Here is a 14921-nt window from a genome sequence, read left to right as displayed (position 1 = left end):
CCTGTGCTCTTCACAGATGAAAGCAGGTTCACACTGAGCACATGTGACAGATGTGACAGAGTCTGGAGACGCCGTGGAGAACGTTCTGCTGCCTGCAACATCCTCCAGCATGACCGGTTTGGCGGTGGGTCAGTCATGGTGTGGGGTGGCATTTCTTTGGGGGGCCGCACAGCCCTCCATGTGCTCGCCAGAGGTAGCCTGACTGCCATTAGGTCCCGAGATGAGATCCTCAGACCCCTTGTGAGACCATATGCTGGTGCGGTTGGCCCTGGGTTCCTCCTAATGCAAAACAATGCTAGACCTCATGTGGCTGGAGTGTGTCAGCAGTTCCTGCAAGAGGAAGGCATTGATGCTATGGACTGGCCCGCCCGTTCCCCAGACCTGAATCCCATCTGGGACATCATGTCTCGCTCCATCTACCAACGCCACGTTGCACCACAGACTGTCTAGGAGTTGCCGGATGCTTTAGTCCAGGTCTGGGAGGAGATCCCTCAGGAGACCATCCGCCACCTCATCAGGAGCATGCCCAGGCGTTGTAGGGAGGTCATACAGGCACGTGGAGGCCACACCTACTACTGAGCCTAATTTTGACTTGTTTTAAGGACATTACATCAAAGTTGGATCAGCCTGTAGTGCTGTTTTCCACTTTAATTTTGAGGGTGACTCCAAATCCAGACCTCCATGGGTTGATACATTTGATTTCCATTGATCATTTTTGTGTGATTTTGTTGTCAGCACATTCAACTATGTAAAGAAAGAAGTATTTAATAAGATTATTTCATTCATTCAGATCTAGGATGTGTTATTTTAGTGTTCCCTTAATTTTTTTGAGCAGTGTATATAAGCGTTGAGCCTCAGTAGTAGGTCCCGTGTGTTACCAGCTGAGCGCTTTATAAAACACACACTCAGCTTTATAGGGGCTCTGACCATGGTACTATAAATTGTTATGTTATTGCCCATAAAGCAACCAATAGCTTTGCTCACATAATATCCATTCTAAATTAAATGTGGAGCCAGGGAGACTTTTACCAGCGCTCTGCATGAGGTCTCAACTTAAATCTCCACATTGACACTAAAAACCTCTAAAGTGAAGGAATATTTTGAAAGAAGTGATTTAAATGTTTTGGTTGGTTGGACACTCTTAACCTTGAAGTCACTCACTCTGTATTACTTTGTCTCTCTCTCTGTGAGGGAGATTTGACCATTAGTAGTTTACTGATCGTCAGCAGCAGATACAAATCATTAGGTCTACTAATGTGCAAAAAAAGGAAGAATGTTCAAGAGCCAAACCGTTCCAATATCTGCACTAGCATATAATAAAAACATGAACTGTAATTTGCTGGCATTCTAACTGGAACGTTGCTAGAACATTAGAATGCTTATTAGAATGTTGGATTGGAGTTTCTGGTTTACTCACTCTCAGTGATGAGCTGGACCTCGTTAGAGACAGCCGTGCCCAGCTCGTTATCAGCGTAGCAGCTGTATTTGCCCTGGTATTGGCTCATGGATTCTGACCCTGCCCCTGTTGTCATGAAGGTTCCGGAACCCGGAGACATCGACAGGCCCGGGTAATTGGCTGGGATAAATTCCAACCCATCCTTTTTCCAACGGAACCTAATAGAGAGACAGAGACAGAGACAGAGACAGAGACAGAGACAGAGACAGAGACAGAGCGACAGAGACAGAGACAGAGACAGAGACAGAGACAGAGACAGAGACAGAGCGACAGAGACAGAGACAGAGACAGAGACAGAGACAGACAACACAGAAGAAAGAGTTAAAGCCACAATGTGTCATTTACACAGCCTGACCCTGCATTCCACTTTGTTTGACAAAGGAAGAGGAAAGAGTTCATGGGGGAGGGAGTTGGAGGCTACATCACAAATAGCACTGTTCCCTAAATAGTGCCTTATAGGCCCTGGTCAAAAGTACTATATAGGGAATAGAGTGTCATTTGGGATTTAGACTGAGTCTTATACAATTGTGATATTAATATTTTGTTCTGCAAATTGAACTTTTTCCACTTAGCAAAAGTAGAGACATTAAAGAAATTGAACGGGATCTTAAGCACTTACAAATTCATATCATACTGTACAAAATGGATGGCGTTTTACACAATTGTGCACAATTTCCGGGGACCCGTTTTGGCTCATGAGCGCTACTTTCAAAACAACTAGCTGAAATTATGCATAAGGCATCTTTAAGAGACAGTCCCTTGCGGGCAAAAATCAATTTCTCCCTTGTTAGTGTGACTGTGGGGAGCTGTGCTCTCATGTAATAATAAATGTTACTCTATAGCATCTCCAGATATCTGCTATGCTGCACAAATACAGGGACATATCATCAATAACTACAATTAAGAATGATAAAAGGGGGAGGGGGGAGTGATACAATTTTGCAGTTAAACTGCAGGCAAGTGTGGTTTAGCGTGATAGGTTATTTTTGTACGTGTTATTCTATTGTTGACATGGTAATCTCAGAACCCAGAACTAAATCATGAGACTACAGAGATAAAAACTGTAGAGACAGTGTGTGTGTGTGTGTGTGTGTGTGTATGCGCACACTTGTGTGTTAAAAGCAGTGTCATTGTATAGTAACTAACTCTGGAGGAGGGTTTCCTGATGCTTCGCAGGTCAGGAGGATGTCTTCAGCACCGAACACAGTGATGGACTCAGGCTGGGTGGTTATCACTGGGGGCTTCTTAACTGGATAGGAATCAATCAATCAATCAAATGTATTTATAAAGCCCTTTTTACATCAGTAGATGTCACAAAGTGCTATACAGAAATCCCGCCTAAAACCCCAAACAGCAAGCAATGCAGATGTAGAAGCATGTGTTCATACATACACACATACACACATACATACAGTACATACATACATACATACATACAGTGGGGGAAAAAAGTATTTAGTCAGCCACTAATTGTGCAAGTTCTCCCACTTAAAAAGATGAGAGAGGCCTGTAATTTCCATCATAGGTACACGTCAACTATGACAGACAAATTGAGAAAAAAAAATCCAGAAAATCACATTGTAGGATTTTTAATGAATTTATTTGCAAATGATGGTGGAAAATAAGTATTTGGTCACCTACAAACAAGCAAGATTTCTTAAGAGGCTCCTCTGTCCTCCACTCGTTACCTGTATTAATGGCACCTGTTTGAACTTGTTATCAGTATAAAAGACACCTGTCCACAACCTCAAACAGTCACACTACAAACTCCACTATGGCCAAGACCAAAGAGCTGTCAAAGGACACCAGAAACAAAATTGTAGACCTGCACCAGGCTGGGAAGACTGAATCTGCAATAGGTAAGCAGCTTGGTTTGAAGAAATCAACTGTGGGAGCAATTATTAGGAAATGGAAGACATACAAGACCACTGATAATCTCCCTCGATCTGGGGCGCCACGCAAGATCTCACCCCGTGGGGTCAAAATGATCATAAGAACGGTGAGCAAAAATCCCAGAACCACACGGGGGGACCTAGTGAATGACCTGCAGAGAGCTGGGACCAAAGTAACAAAGCCTACCATCAGTAACACACTACGCCGCCAGGGACTCAAATCCTGCAGTGCCAGACGTGTCCCCCTGCTTAAGTCAGTACATGTCCAGGCCCGTCTGAAGAGTGCATTTGGATGATCCAGAAGAGGATTGGGAGAATGTCATATGGTCAGATGAAACCAAAATATAACTTTTTGGTAAAAACTCAACTCGTCGTGTTTGGAGGACAAAGAATGCTGAGTTGCATCCAAAGAACACCATACCTACTGTGAAGCATGGGGGTGGAAACATCATGCTTTGGGGCTGTTTTTCTGCAAAGGGACCAGGACGACTGATCCGTGTAAAGGAAAGAATGAATGGGGCCATGTATCGTGAGATTTTGAGTGAAAACCTCCTTCCATCAGCAAGGGCATTGAAGATGAAACGTGGCTGGGTCTTTCAGCATGACAATGATCCCAAACACACCGCCCGGGCAACGAAGGAGTGGCTTCGTAAGAAGCATTTCAAGTTCCTGGAGTGGTCTAGCCAGTCTCCAGATCTCAACCCCATAGAAAATCTTTGGAGGGGAGTTGAAAGTCCGTGTTGCCCAGCGACAGCCCCAAAACATCACTGCTCTAGAGGAGATCTGCATGGAGGAATGGGCCAAAATACCAGCAACAGTGTGTGAAAACCTTGTGAAGACTTACAGAAAACGTTTGACCTGTGTCATTGCCAACAAAGGGTATATAACAAAGTATTGAGAAACTTTTGTTATTGACCAAATACTTATTTTCCACCATAATTTGCAAATAAATTCATTAAAAATCCTACAATGTGATTTTCTGGAGAAAAAAAATCTAAATTTGTCTGTCATAGTTGACGTGTACCTATGATGAAAATTACAGGCCTCTCTCATCTTTTTAAGTGGGAGAACTTGCACAATTGGTGGCTGACTAAATACTTTTTTTCCCCACTGTACAGTACCAGTCAAAAGTTTGGACATACCTACTCGTTCAAGGGTTGTTCTTTATTTTGTACTATTTTCTAAATTGTATAATAATAGTGAAGACATCAAAACTATGAAATAACACATATGGAATCATGTAGTAACCCAAAAAGTGTTAAACAAATCAAAAAATATTTTATATTTGAGATTCCTCAAATAGCCACCCTTTGCCTTGATGACAGCTTTGCACACTCTTGGCACTGACTAGAAACCACAGCCTTGTTTAAGCTAGAGATATGTTGTTTGAATGGGCTTCGTCTCAACCCACCACTGTACTATAACCCCTGTGCTGACTTCCTCTGACATGAACAGACATCCTACTAACTAGAGCCCACAGCCCTACAGCTCAACTGTGCTACCTATATTCTCACTCTCACAGAGGTTAATAGCCCACTGACTAGAACCCACAGACTTACAGCCACTGTCTCACAGAGGGACTTAAAGATAGCAGTCATTTCATTTCCAAGTATTACTGAAACTTGATGGGGAATGTATTCATTCATATCACTTAAAAATCCCCCACGAGAATAGACGAAAATGTAGACAGAGAAAGAGAGAGAGAGCACTGCAGGGAGAGAAAATGGAATGAGATGAGAGGAAAGTGAGTGTGTATGAATGCAAAGGAGACACTAGTGTAATATATCGTGGTAGAGAAGAGAGGGCCCCTTGGGGACAAGAAGAGATACTATAGAAGAAAAGACCATCAGAGTAGAGTTATTCCCCTTTTCTCTTACTGTCCTGTTACGTCCATAAAACACCCACTCATATCAGACTCATAAAATCCTACATACTAAGGCGTGGTATACTATTGTTAAAGCACATGGTCTTTATCCCAAATGGCATCTTATTCCCTATGTAGTGCACTACTTTTGACCAGGACCTATAGGTCTCTGGTCAAAAGAGGTGCACTATATAGGGAATAGGGTGCCTTTTGGGACACAAACATATTCTACACATTCTATATTCCCATAGGTTTTATGTCTCCTGGCAGCTTTTTATGTTCAGGTTTTTGGTGTGTGGCCTGGACATTTGTGATATATTTTTCCAATTAGCTTTGCAGTGTGATCCATTTCTCTACACGCTGAGTCCTATTGTATTGTATTGGAATAGAGGTCAATGGTACTTGTTGGTTGGGTTCTGATTTGACTCTGAATGAAAGAGACAGGTCTAGTTTCACAGATATATTTACATGATGTAACTTAGGTAGGTAAATGGGCAAAGGAGGGCAGGGAATGAATGGAGGGAGAAATGGAGGGAAGGATAGAGAGGGGAGACGGAAAAGGAGACAGAGGGAGAAACAGGTAGCGATGGAGGGAGCAAATGATTAAAGGTCAAGGACAGGGAGGGAGACAAAGAGAGGGATGAGAGAGAGAGAGAGAGAGAGAGAGAGAGAGAGAGAGAGAGAGAGAGAGAGAGAGAGAGAGAGAGAGAGAGAGAGAGAGAGAGAGAGAGAGAGAAAGATACTAAAATTATAGATTCCCTAGTGACAGAGGTAATAAGACAGTTTTTCAGCTGATCAGATTTATGTCGAAGCTGCTGCAGGCGCTGCAGTGCTCCATTATTGGAAGAAGAACAGTTAGGTTACACTTGTTTTTAGTGGTTACACTCCACTATTATTCCCCTCTCCCTTATAGACTTGTTTATATTTCCTCCTCTCTTTTATACTGTCTATTAAAGCCCCACTCTTTGATCTGACAACACTAGTCCCATTTTAGAGACAGGCGTTCCTCTCTTCCTCGATTCCCTCTTAATTCCAAATGGTATTACCTCCTCCAAGAAGGAACAAGACTACGCACGTATAGACTCATTGAGGTGAAGAAGACACGCTAATGCTAGATTTATTAAGGTGCAGTGCGATGCTGAGGGTTTGTACCGTGTGCTGTGTTTGTAGGAATCGTGATAATCTTTCTCATAATGAAAGTGTTTACTATAGGGTTTTGGCAACAGCTGCACTTGCAGCTCTTGCTGCACTTATACAAACAGAAATACATACGAATAGACACACATGAATAAAGGTTAAAAGCAAAAGGAAGTAGAGCACTTACATTCACTTATTTGGTCTGTTAGTCCAGAGCGGCAGAGCAGCAAGAGAGCGAGGGTGAAAAAATGAGAAAGTCTGTTAGATAGTCAACACAGTCTGGCAGGAAATACAGACAGAGTGCCTGGACTTAGCTTCCACACAGTACATATCAACATCAGCACGTTTCCTCACTTGCCCTGCAAATTCCCCATTTCAAAATGGGATAATTGATGATTAAACAACAGTTACCACCCATGGGCTACAAAGCTCGTCAAGTGCAAAGCTAGTGGATTGCAATGGTCCGACAATGTTATTTTCGTTGTTGATGAATTCAGATGTGGGTGGTGTATTGATTGTGGTGACTGTGTCAGTGACATTAGAGAGACTCATTAATTCAACAGGAGACACCTTGACCTTTACAATCCCCATAATCTGGTCCTCCCCCTCCTCTTCCTCCTTCTCTTCATCATCATAACCCTCCTCTCTTACTGACATCTTCATCCTCAGGGGGAGCTTTACTGCTTTTCATCACTGTCAGACTGTGTGTTTGTGTGTGTGTGTGTGTGTGTGTGTGTGTGTGTGTGTGTGTGTGTGTGTGTGTGTGTGTGTGTGTGTGTGTGTGTGTGTGTGTGTGTGTGTGTGTGTGTGTGTGTGTGTGTGTGTGTGTGTGTGTGTGTGTGTGTGTGTGTGAGTGTGTGTGTGTGTGTGTGTGTGTGTGTGTGTGTGTGTGTGAGTGTGTGTGTGTGTATAGGAGTGATACGTGTGTTAGAGTGGGTGAAGGTCTGAGTTAGTCATTGATCCATGACTTAAATGAATAACAGAACAACAATAGCAGCCACAGCAACAAACACAATTATTTGTCTAACTCCCGCTGTCTCAAATGGCAGTCTATTCACTATGTAGTGCACTACTTTTGACCGGGGCCCATAGGACTCTAGACAAAAGAAGTGCGCTATAAAGGGAATAGGGTGCCATTTAGGACGCACACACAATTCTTCCTCAAACTCTGTTATTAAAGCAAAGCTGTAGGACACTCAGCAACCTCAGAGTTGAATAATCAATTTCCCTGCAGTCCCACAAACTCAGCTGTTTTTCAATACTTAGATATTGCGTTGAGGGGGAGGGGAGGAAACAACTCTGACCCATCGCCTGCCTTCTGTGTGTGTGTGTGTGTGTGTGTGTGTGTGTGTGTGTGTGTGTGTGTGTGCTTTTTCTGTTGTATAAATCAATTCCCTGTTGAATTACCCTGGCCCTCCAATCCAAATCTGATTTGCACTAAGGAAACCGGATGAATAGAATGACTAATCAATGAGTTGAGGTAATCAATTACAAAGTAAATAGACACAGTGTGCATACAGTGCCTTCGGAAAGTATTCAGACCCCTTGACTTTTTCCACATTTTGTTAACGTACAGCCTTATTCTAAAATAGATTTAAAAAATACAATAAAATAAAAACTCAGCAATGTACACACAATACCCCACAATGAGAAAGCGAAAACAGGTTTTTAGAAAAACTGAAACATTTCATTTACATAAGTATTCAGACCCTTTGCTATGAGACACGAAATTGAGCTCAGGTGCATCATGTTTCCGTTGATCATCCTTGAGATGTTTCTACAACTTGATTGGAGTCCACCTGTGGTAAATTCAATTGATTGGACATGATTAGGAAAGGTACACACGTGTCTATATAAAGGGTCTCACAGTTGACAGTGCATGTCAGAACAAGAATCAAGCCACGAGGTCGAAGGAATGGTCCGTAGAACTCCGAGACAGGATTGTGTCGAGGCACAGATCTGGGGAAGGGTACCAACAAAATTCTGCAGCATTGAAGGTCCCCAAGAACACAGTGGCCTCCATCATTCTTAAATGGAATAAGTTTGGAACCACCAAGACTCTTCCTAGACCTGGCCGCCCGGCCAAACTGAGCAATCGGGGGAGAAGGGCCTTGGTCAGGGAGGTGACCAAGAACACGATGGTCACTCTGACAGAGCTATAGAGTTCCTCTGTGGAGATGGAAGAACCTTCCAGAAGGACAACTATCTCTGCAGAACTCCACCAATCAGGCCTTTATGGTAGAGTGGCCAGACGGAAGCCACTCCTCAGTAAAAGGCACATGACAGCCCGCTTGGAGTTTGCCAAAAGGCACCTAAAGACTCTCAGACCATGAGAAACAAGATTCTCTGGTCTGATGAAATGAAGATTGAACTCTTTGGACTGAATGCCAAGCGTCACGTCTGGAGGAAACCTGGCACCATCCCTACGGTGAAGCATGGTGGTGGCAGCATCATGCTGTGGGGATGTTTTTCAGCGGCAGGGACTGGGAGACTAGTCAGGATCGAGGAAAAGATGAACGGAGCAAAGTACAGAGAGACCCTTGATGAAAACCTGCTCCAGAGCGCTCAGGACCTCAGACTGGGGTGAAGGTTCACCTTCCAAAAGGATAACGACCCTAAGCACACAGCCAAGACAATGCAGGAGTGGCTTCGGGACAAGGCTCTGAATGTCCTTGAGTGGCCCAGTCAGAGCCCGGACTTGAACCTGATCGAACATCTCTGGAGAGACCTGAAAATAACTGTGCAGCGATGCTCCCCATCCAACCTGACAGAGCTTGAGAGGATCTGCAGAGAAGAATGGGAGAAACTCCCCAAATACAGGTGTGCCAAGCTTGTAGCGTCCTACCCAAGAAGACTCAAGGCTGTAATCGCTGCCAAAGGTGCTTCAACAAAGTACTGAGTAAAGGGTCTGAATACTTATGTACATTTGATTTATTCCGTTTTTTATTTTTAATACATTTGCAAAAATGTCTAAAAATCTGTTTTTGCTTTGTCATTATGGGGAATTGTGTGTAGATTGATGAGGGGAAAAAAAACAAATTGAATCAATTTTAGAATAAGGCTGTAACGTAACAACATTTGGAAAAAGGGAAATGGTCTGAATATTTTCCGAATGCACTGTATAACTACAGACTGAACGCCCAAAACCTCATAACCACAGTGTTAAAGATGCAGATAGAAATGCCATGGAAAGAACATACACTGCTCAAAAAAATAAAGGGAACACTTAAACAACACAATGTAACTCCAAGTCAATCACACTTCTGTGAAATCAAACTGTCCACTTAGGAAGCAACACTGATTGACAATACATTTCACATGCTGTTGTGCAAATGGAATAGACAACAGGTGGAAATTATAGGCAATTAGCAAGACACCCCCAATAAAGGACTGGTTTTGCAGTTGGTGACCACAGACCACTTCTCAGTTCCTATGCTTCCTGGCTGATGTTTTGGTCACTTTTGAATGCTGGTGGTGCTTTCACTCTAGTGGTAGCATGAGACAGAGTCTACAACCCACACAAGTGGCTCAGGTAGTGCAGCTCATCCAGGATGGCACATCAATGTGAGCTGTGGCAAGAAGGTTTGCTGTGTCTGTCAGCGTAGTGTCCAGAGCATGGAGGCGCTACCAGGAGACAGGCCAGTACATCAGGAGACGTGGAGGAGGCCGTAGGAGGGCAACAACCCAGCAGCAGAACTGCTACCTCCGCCTTTGTGCAAGGAGGAGCAGGAGGAGCACTGCCAGAGCCCTGCAAAATGACCTCCAGCAGGCCACAAATGTGCATGTGTCTGCTCAAACGGTCAGGAACAGACTCCATGAGGGTGGTATGAGGGCCCGACGTCCACAGGTGGGGGTTGTGCTTACAGCCCAACACCGTGCAGGACGTTTGGCATTTGCCAGAGAACACCAAGATTGGCAAATTCGCCACTGGCGCCCTGTGCTCTTCACAGATGAAAGCAGGTTCACACTGAGCACGTGACAGACGTGACAGAGTCTGGAGACGCCGTGGAGAACGTTCTGCTGCCTGCAACATCCTCCAGAATGACCGGTTTGGCGGTGGGTCAGTCATGGTGTGGGGTGGCATTTCTTTGGGGGGCCGCACAGCCCTCCATGTGCTCGCCAGAGGTAGCCTGACTGCCATTAGGTACCGAGATGAGATCCTCAGACCCCTTGTGAGACCATATGCTGGTGTGGTTGGCCCTGGGTTCCTCCTAATGCAAGACAATGCTAGACCTCATGTGGCTGGAGTGTGTCAGCAGTTCCTGCAAGAGGAAGGCATTGATGCTATGGACTGGCCCGCCCGTTCCCCAGACCTGAATCCAATTGAGCACATCTGGGACATCATGTCTCGCTCCATCCACCAACGCCACGTTGCACCACAGACTGTCCAGGAGTTGGCGGATGCTTTAGTCCAGGTCTGGGAGTAGATCCCTCAGGAGACCATCCACCACCTCATCAGGAGCATGCCCAGGCGTTGTAGGGAGGTCATACAGGCACGTGGAGGCCACACACACTACTGAGCCTCATTTTGACTTGTTTTAAGGACATTACATCAAAGTTGGATCAGCCTGTAGTGTGGTTTTCCACTTTAATTTTGAGGGTGACTCCAAATCCAGACCTCCATGGGTTGATAAATTTGATTTCCATTGATAATTTTTGTGTGATTTTGTTGTCAGCACATTCAACTATGTAAAGAAAAAAGTATTTAATAAGATTATTTCATTCATTCAGATCTAGGATGTGTTATTTCAGTGTTCCCTTAATTTTTTTGAGCAGTGTAGAATCCAGTCTGTTCTGTTCTGCTCTGTACAGTACATTGCTATCTGCAATACTGATGAATGTGACAACCTAGTTAGGATATCTCAGTCATTTTTTGACATTATTATGAGCAGTGACTGTATATATACATTGATGTGTGAATGAAGTTAAGAAGGTGTACTCACAGTTGGATGGTATGTGTATAGCTGCTTGGCTGAGCTGGGGAGTGTGGGATAGGAGGAGGGAGAAGAGAGGGAGGAGGAGGAGGAGAGGGGTGCGTCGCCCCCTACTGCCAACCTGCTGTCGCTGCGTGTGAGGCATTGCTCACTGTCCCATCAAAGTCCCACCTGCTCAACACACACAAAACGCACACAGAGGGCAATCTGCACACACTCCTGCCGAGCGAGCTTGTGTATCTATCTGCCTCTCTCTCTCCCTTTCTCTCTCCCTTTCTCTCTATTTCTCTGTTGTCTTCAGACGGTCTTCACTTCCTTTTCTTCTATATTTTTCCCTTGTTTCTCTCTCCTTTTTTTCTCTCTCTTTCGCTCAGGTCCACGCCCTCCTGCCGTCTTCCCTCTGAAAGATAAAAGAAGGGAGGGAGGAGAGGAGAGGGAGGGGCATGGGGGCATGTGTCAGAAAGAGAGACAAATGATCCTGCACCATGTGGTGAAAGAGAGCCAGGCAGAGAGCTAACACACACACGTATGCACACACACAATAAATAGATGAGCAAGACAAAACATATTAATTTCCATAAAGAGAACTAGCAGTAAAAAAAAAAAAAACGCATTTAGGTAATTACATTGGTTCTTCCATAAGGGACGGTGGTCATTCAGAGAAACAGATGGAGTCAACACCACAATACTGAACTAACAGACAGTCCAAGAGACCATATGGAGCAGAGATAACAGAGGTAGATAGATGAAGTGTCACATCAGATAATAGACAGAAAACAAATAGCTAACTAAAAAGGCATTTGTAATTAGATAACGTTTTTGAGCTCTATTCAAATGTGAAGAACTCAAGTGGCTACGTCTGTGGTTGTGTGGTGATAAGTATGTGGTAAACCAGACATGACTAATTGACAAAGATTCTTTGACAAATGATCAATTAGATTGAGTGGTTGAGCTCTATTGAAAGACTCAAGACTACCTCCCTGATTGTGATGGTGATAAGTAGCTGTTAAAGATGCTATCAGTCATGTTGTGGAGGCTAGGAGGCCACACAGTCTCTCCATCTGTACCCTCAGCAGCACAGTCAGCCCACACAGAGCCACAAAGCATGGCCTGCTTTTCTTTTCACTGGCACCACATTACATTGACTGATTGTTTAGCTAGGCTCAATATGAAGTACAATAGATTGTTGGATTGTTATTTGCTACAGTACAACAGTACATTATGACAACAGAAAGGCACAGAGACAGGAAACACATAGAGGGAGAGGAAACAAAAGCTAGAGAATTATAGGGAGAATGATTTTGCCTGGCTTGGTAACAAGGCCATTGGTGATAAGAACAGCTGCCAGTATTGAAGAAGAGTTTTGGCTCTACACACAACTGTGTGTGTGTGTGTGTGTGTGTGTGTGTGTGTGTGTGTGTGTGTGTGTGTGTGTGTGGTGTGTGTGTGTGTGTGTGTGTGTGTGTGTGTGTGTGTGTGTGTGTGTGTGTGTGTGTGTGTGTGGTGTGTGTGTGTGTGTGTGTGTGTGTGTGTGTGTGTGTGTGTGTGTGTGTGTGTGTGTGTGTGTGTGTGTGTGTGTGTGTGTGTGTGTGTGTGTGTGTGTGTGTGTGTGTGTGTGTGTGTGTGTGTGTGTGTGTGTGTGTGTGTGTGTGTGTGTGTGTGTGTGTGTGTGTGTGTGTGTGTGTGTGTGTGTGTGTGTGTGTGTGTGTGTGTGTGTGTGTGTGTGTGTGTGTGTGTGTGTGTGTGTGTGTGTGTGTGTGTGTGTGTGTGTGTGTGTGTGTGTGTGTGTGTGTGTGTGTGTGGTGTGGTGTGTGGTGTGTGTGTGTGTGTGTGTGTGTGTGTGTGCATGTGAGTTTTGGCACTACACACCACTGTTAGATGGCAAAGCCAAACTAGAGTGATGGGCGACCTTGGGGAGAGAGGGAAGGTTGGAGGGTGGTAAAGAGAAGGGGCGAGAGGAAGTGAAGGAAGAGGGGAGACGGGGGGGAGAGAAAGAGAGAGGGCAACCCTGCATGAGGGAGAGGAGAGAGGAGAGGGGGAAGATGGTGGACAAAAGAGGGGGAAGGAAGAGAAACAAGGGATGAAGGAATAGTGATTATCATTCTTTCTCTTTTATCTTCTCCAGTAATGGCTGCTGGTCAGTTAATTGGCATGGATATCTCCATGTCAGTCAGCCACACTGACGCAGACGACAGGCTCATTGTAATAGCTGCAATGGAATTAATGGAACGGTATCAATCAAACACACAGAAACCGTGTGTTTGATACCATTCCATTAATTCCATTCCAGTCATTACAATGAGCCTGTCCTCAGATTTTTCGTCCTGTCATTCTCCACTGACACTATTCAACATTATCTGGCAATGAAAGAAAAAGACTAGATAAAACATTTCAGGGATTCCAAGCACTAAGAAAATACAATAAATCAACTGAGAAAGATTCAACAATATCTGGAAAAGGGGGTAGAAAGAGTGAAAACCATTCAGCGATTCCAAACACAGCGAATCTTAATCAACTGAGAAAGACTGAGTCTAAAAAAAGGGGAAAAAAAATTAGAAGTGAAACCAATAAGCCAGTTTAAACTAATAACATTAGGGGTAAATGGTCCATTAGAGAGTCACTTCACCTGTCAGTGCTACAACAGCCAGGGAATGACAGAGTGGCTTGAGAAGAGAAGGGACAGGAGGAGGGGGGAGATGGGAGGAATGGAAGGGTCTGTGTGGGGAGGGGGGTGGAAGGGTCTGTGTGGGGGGGAAGGTGTGTGTGTGTGTGTAGGAGAGTGTTGGCTCTACACACCACTGTTAACTGGCAACGTCAAACTAGACTGATGGGTGACCTTGGGGAGAGGGGGAGGTTGGAGGGTGGTAAAGAGAAGGGGGAGGAAGAGAGGAGGGAGAGAGAGAATGAGAGAGAGAAGGTTTTAGAGTGGTAAAGAGAAGGGGGAGAGGAAGAGAGAGGAATGGATGGAGAGAGAGAGAGGAAGTGAAAGGAGAGAGTAGAGTGACAGAGAAAGAAAAAGGGCAACCCTGTTTCATGAGGGAGAGGAGAGGAGAGGGGGAAGATTATAAGGTGGTAAAAAGAGGGGGTGAAGGAAGGTGTGTGTGTTGGTGTGATGGAAGGTGACAGCTGTGACGGTAATCCCCCCTCCCGCCACAAAATCACACACCAGTTCTCCCAATCAATGTGTGATCTCTCTCTGCTGTCATCCACACTCACACGCACACACACACACACACACACACACACACACACACACACATGCACACACACACACACGCACACACGCACACCTCTCCTCTGTCAGGCTGTGTGATATTAGTACTGGCTGATCAGAGTGCCTCTCATAGGGGGGATCGGGGGCCCAATTACCAGACGGGCTAGTCTGGGCTGGCCTTTCACAAATGTGTGTGTGTGCGCGTTTGTCTGGACTGGCCTTTAACAAATTCCATTAGCACAGGATGAATGGAACAGAGCAGAGCTGGAACTGCCATGGGTATTAGTACAGACACACAGCCTCAGAGACACACAGCTAATGTGATAAGATGTCGCTGAGAGGGTGCTGAGTGGAGCGCACAAAGATTAATGCCACCGACGAACTGCACGCGGCTGCGCCAGGACACTTCAATGCCAAGTAAACC

At 44.8% G+C, this 14921-nt stretch overlaps 1 protein-coding gene across 3 annotated transcripts in view; it reads right to left on the bottom strand.

The window, feature by feature from the left end:
• LOC121545879 (neural cell adhesion molecule L1-like) overlaps positions 1-14921 on the bottom strand; it is a 77476-nt gene that overhangs the window by 21335 nt on the left and 41220 nt on the right. For all 3 annotated transcript variants that reach the window (XM_045209447.1, XM_045209446.1, XM_041856768.2), the window contains exons 2-5: positions 11293-11683; positions 6537-6551; positions 2603-2705; positions 1418-1614 (exon numbers count right to left, since the gene is read on the bottom strand). In XM_045209447.1, the coding sequence (XP_045065382.1) occupies positions 1418-1614; positions 2603-2705; positions 6537-6551; positions 11293-11428 (451 nt within the window). In that variant the 5' untranslated portion in view covers positions 11429-11683. The remainder of the gene's footprint in view (positions 1-1417; positions 1615-2602; positions 2706-6536; positions 6552-11292; positions 11684-14921) is intronic.

Source organism: Coregonus clupeaformis, chromosome 30 (assembly GCF_020615455.1).
Source record: "Coregonus clupeaformis isolate EN_2021a chromosome 30, ASM2061545v1, whole genome shotgun sequence".
Taxonomy (NCBI): domain Eukaryota; kingdom Metazoa; phylum Chordata; class Actinopteri; order Salmoniformes; family Salmonidae; genus Coregonus; species Coregonus clupeaformis.
This window is presented reverse-complemented; position numbering and strand designations above follow the sequence as displayed.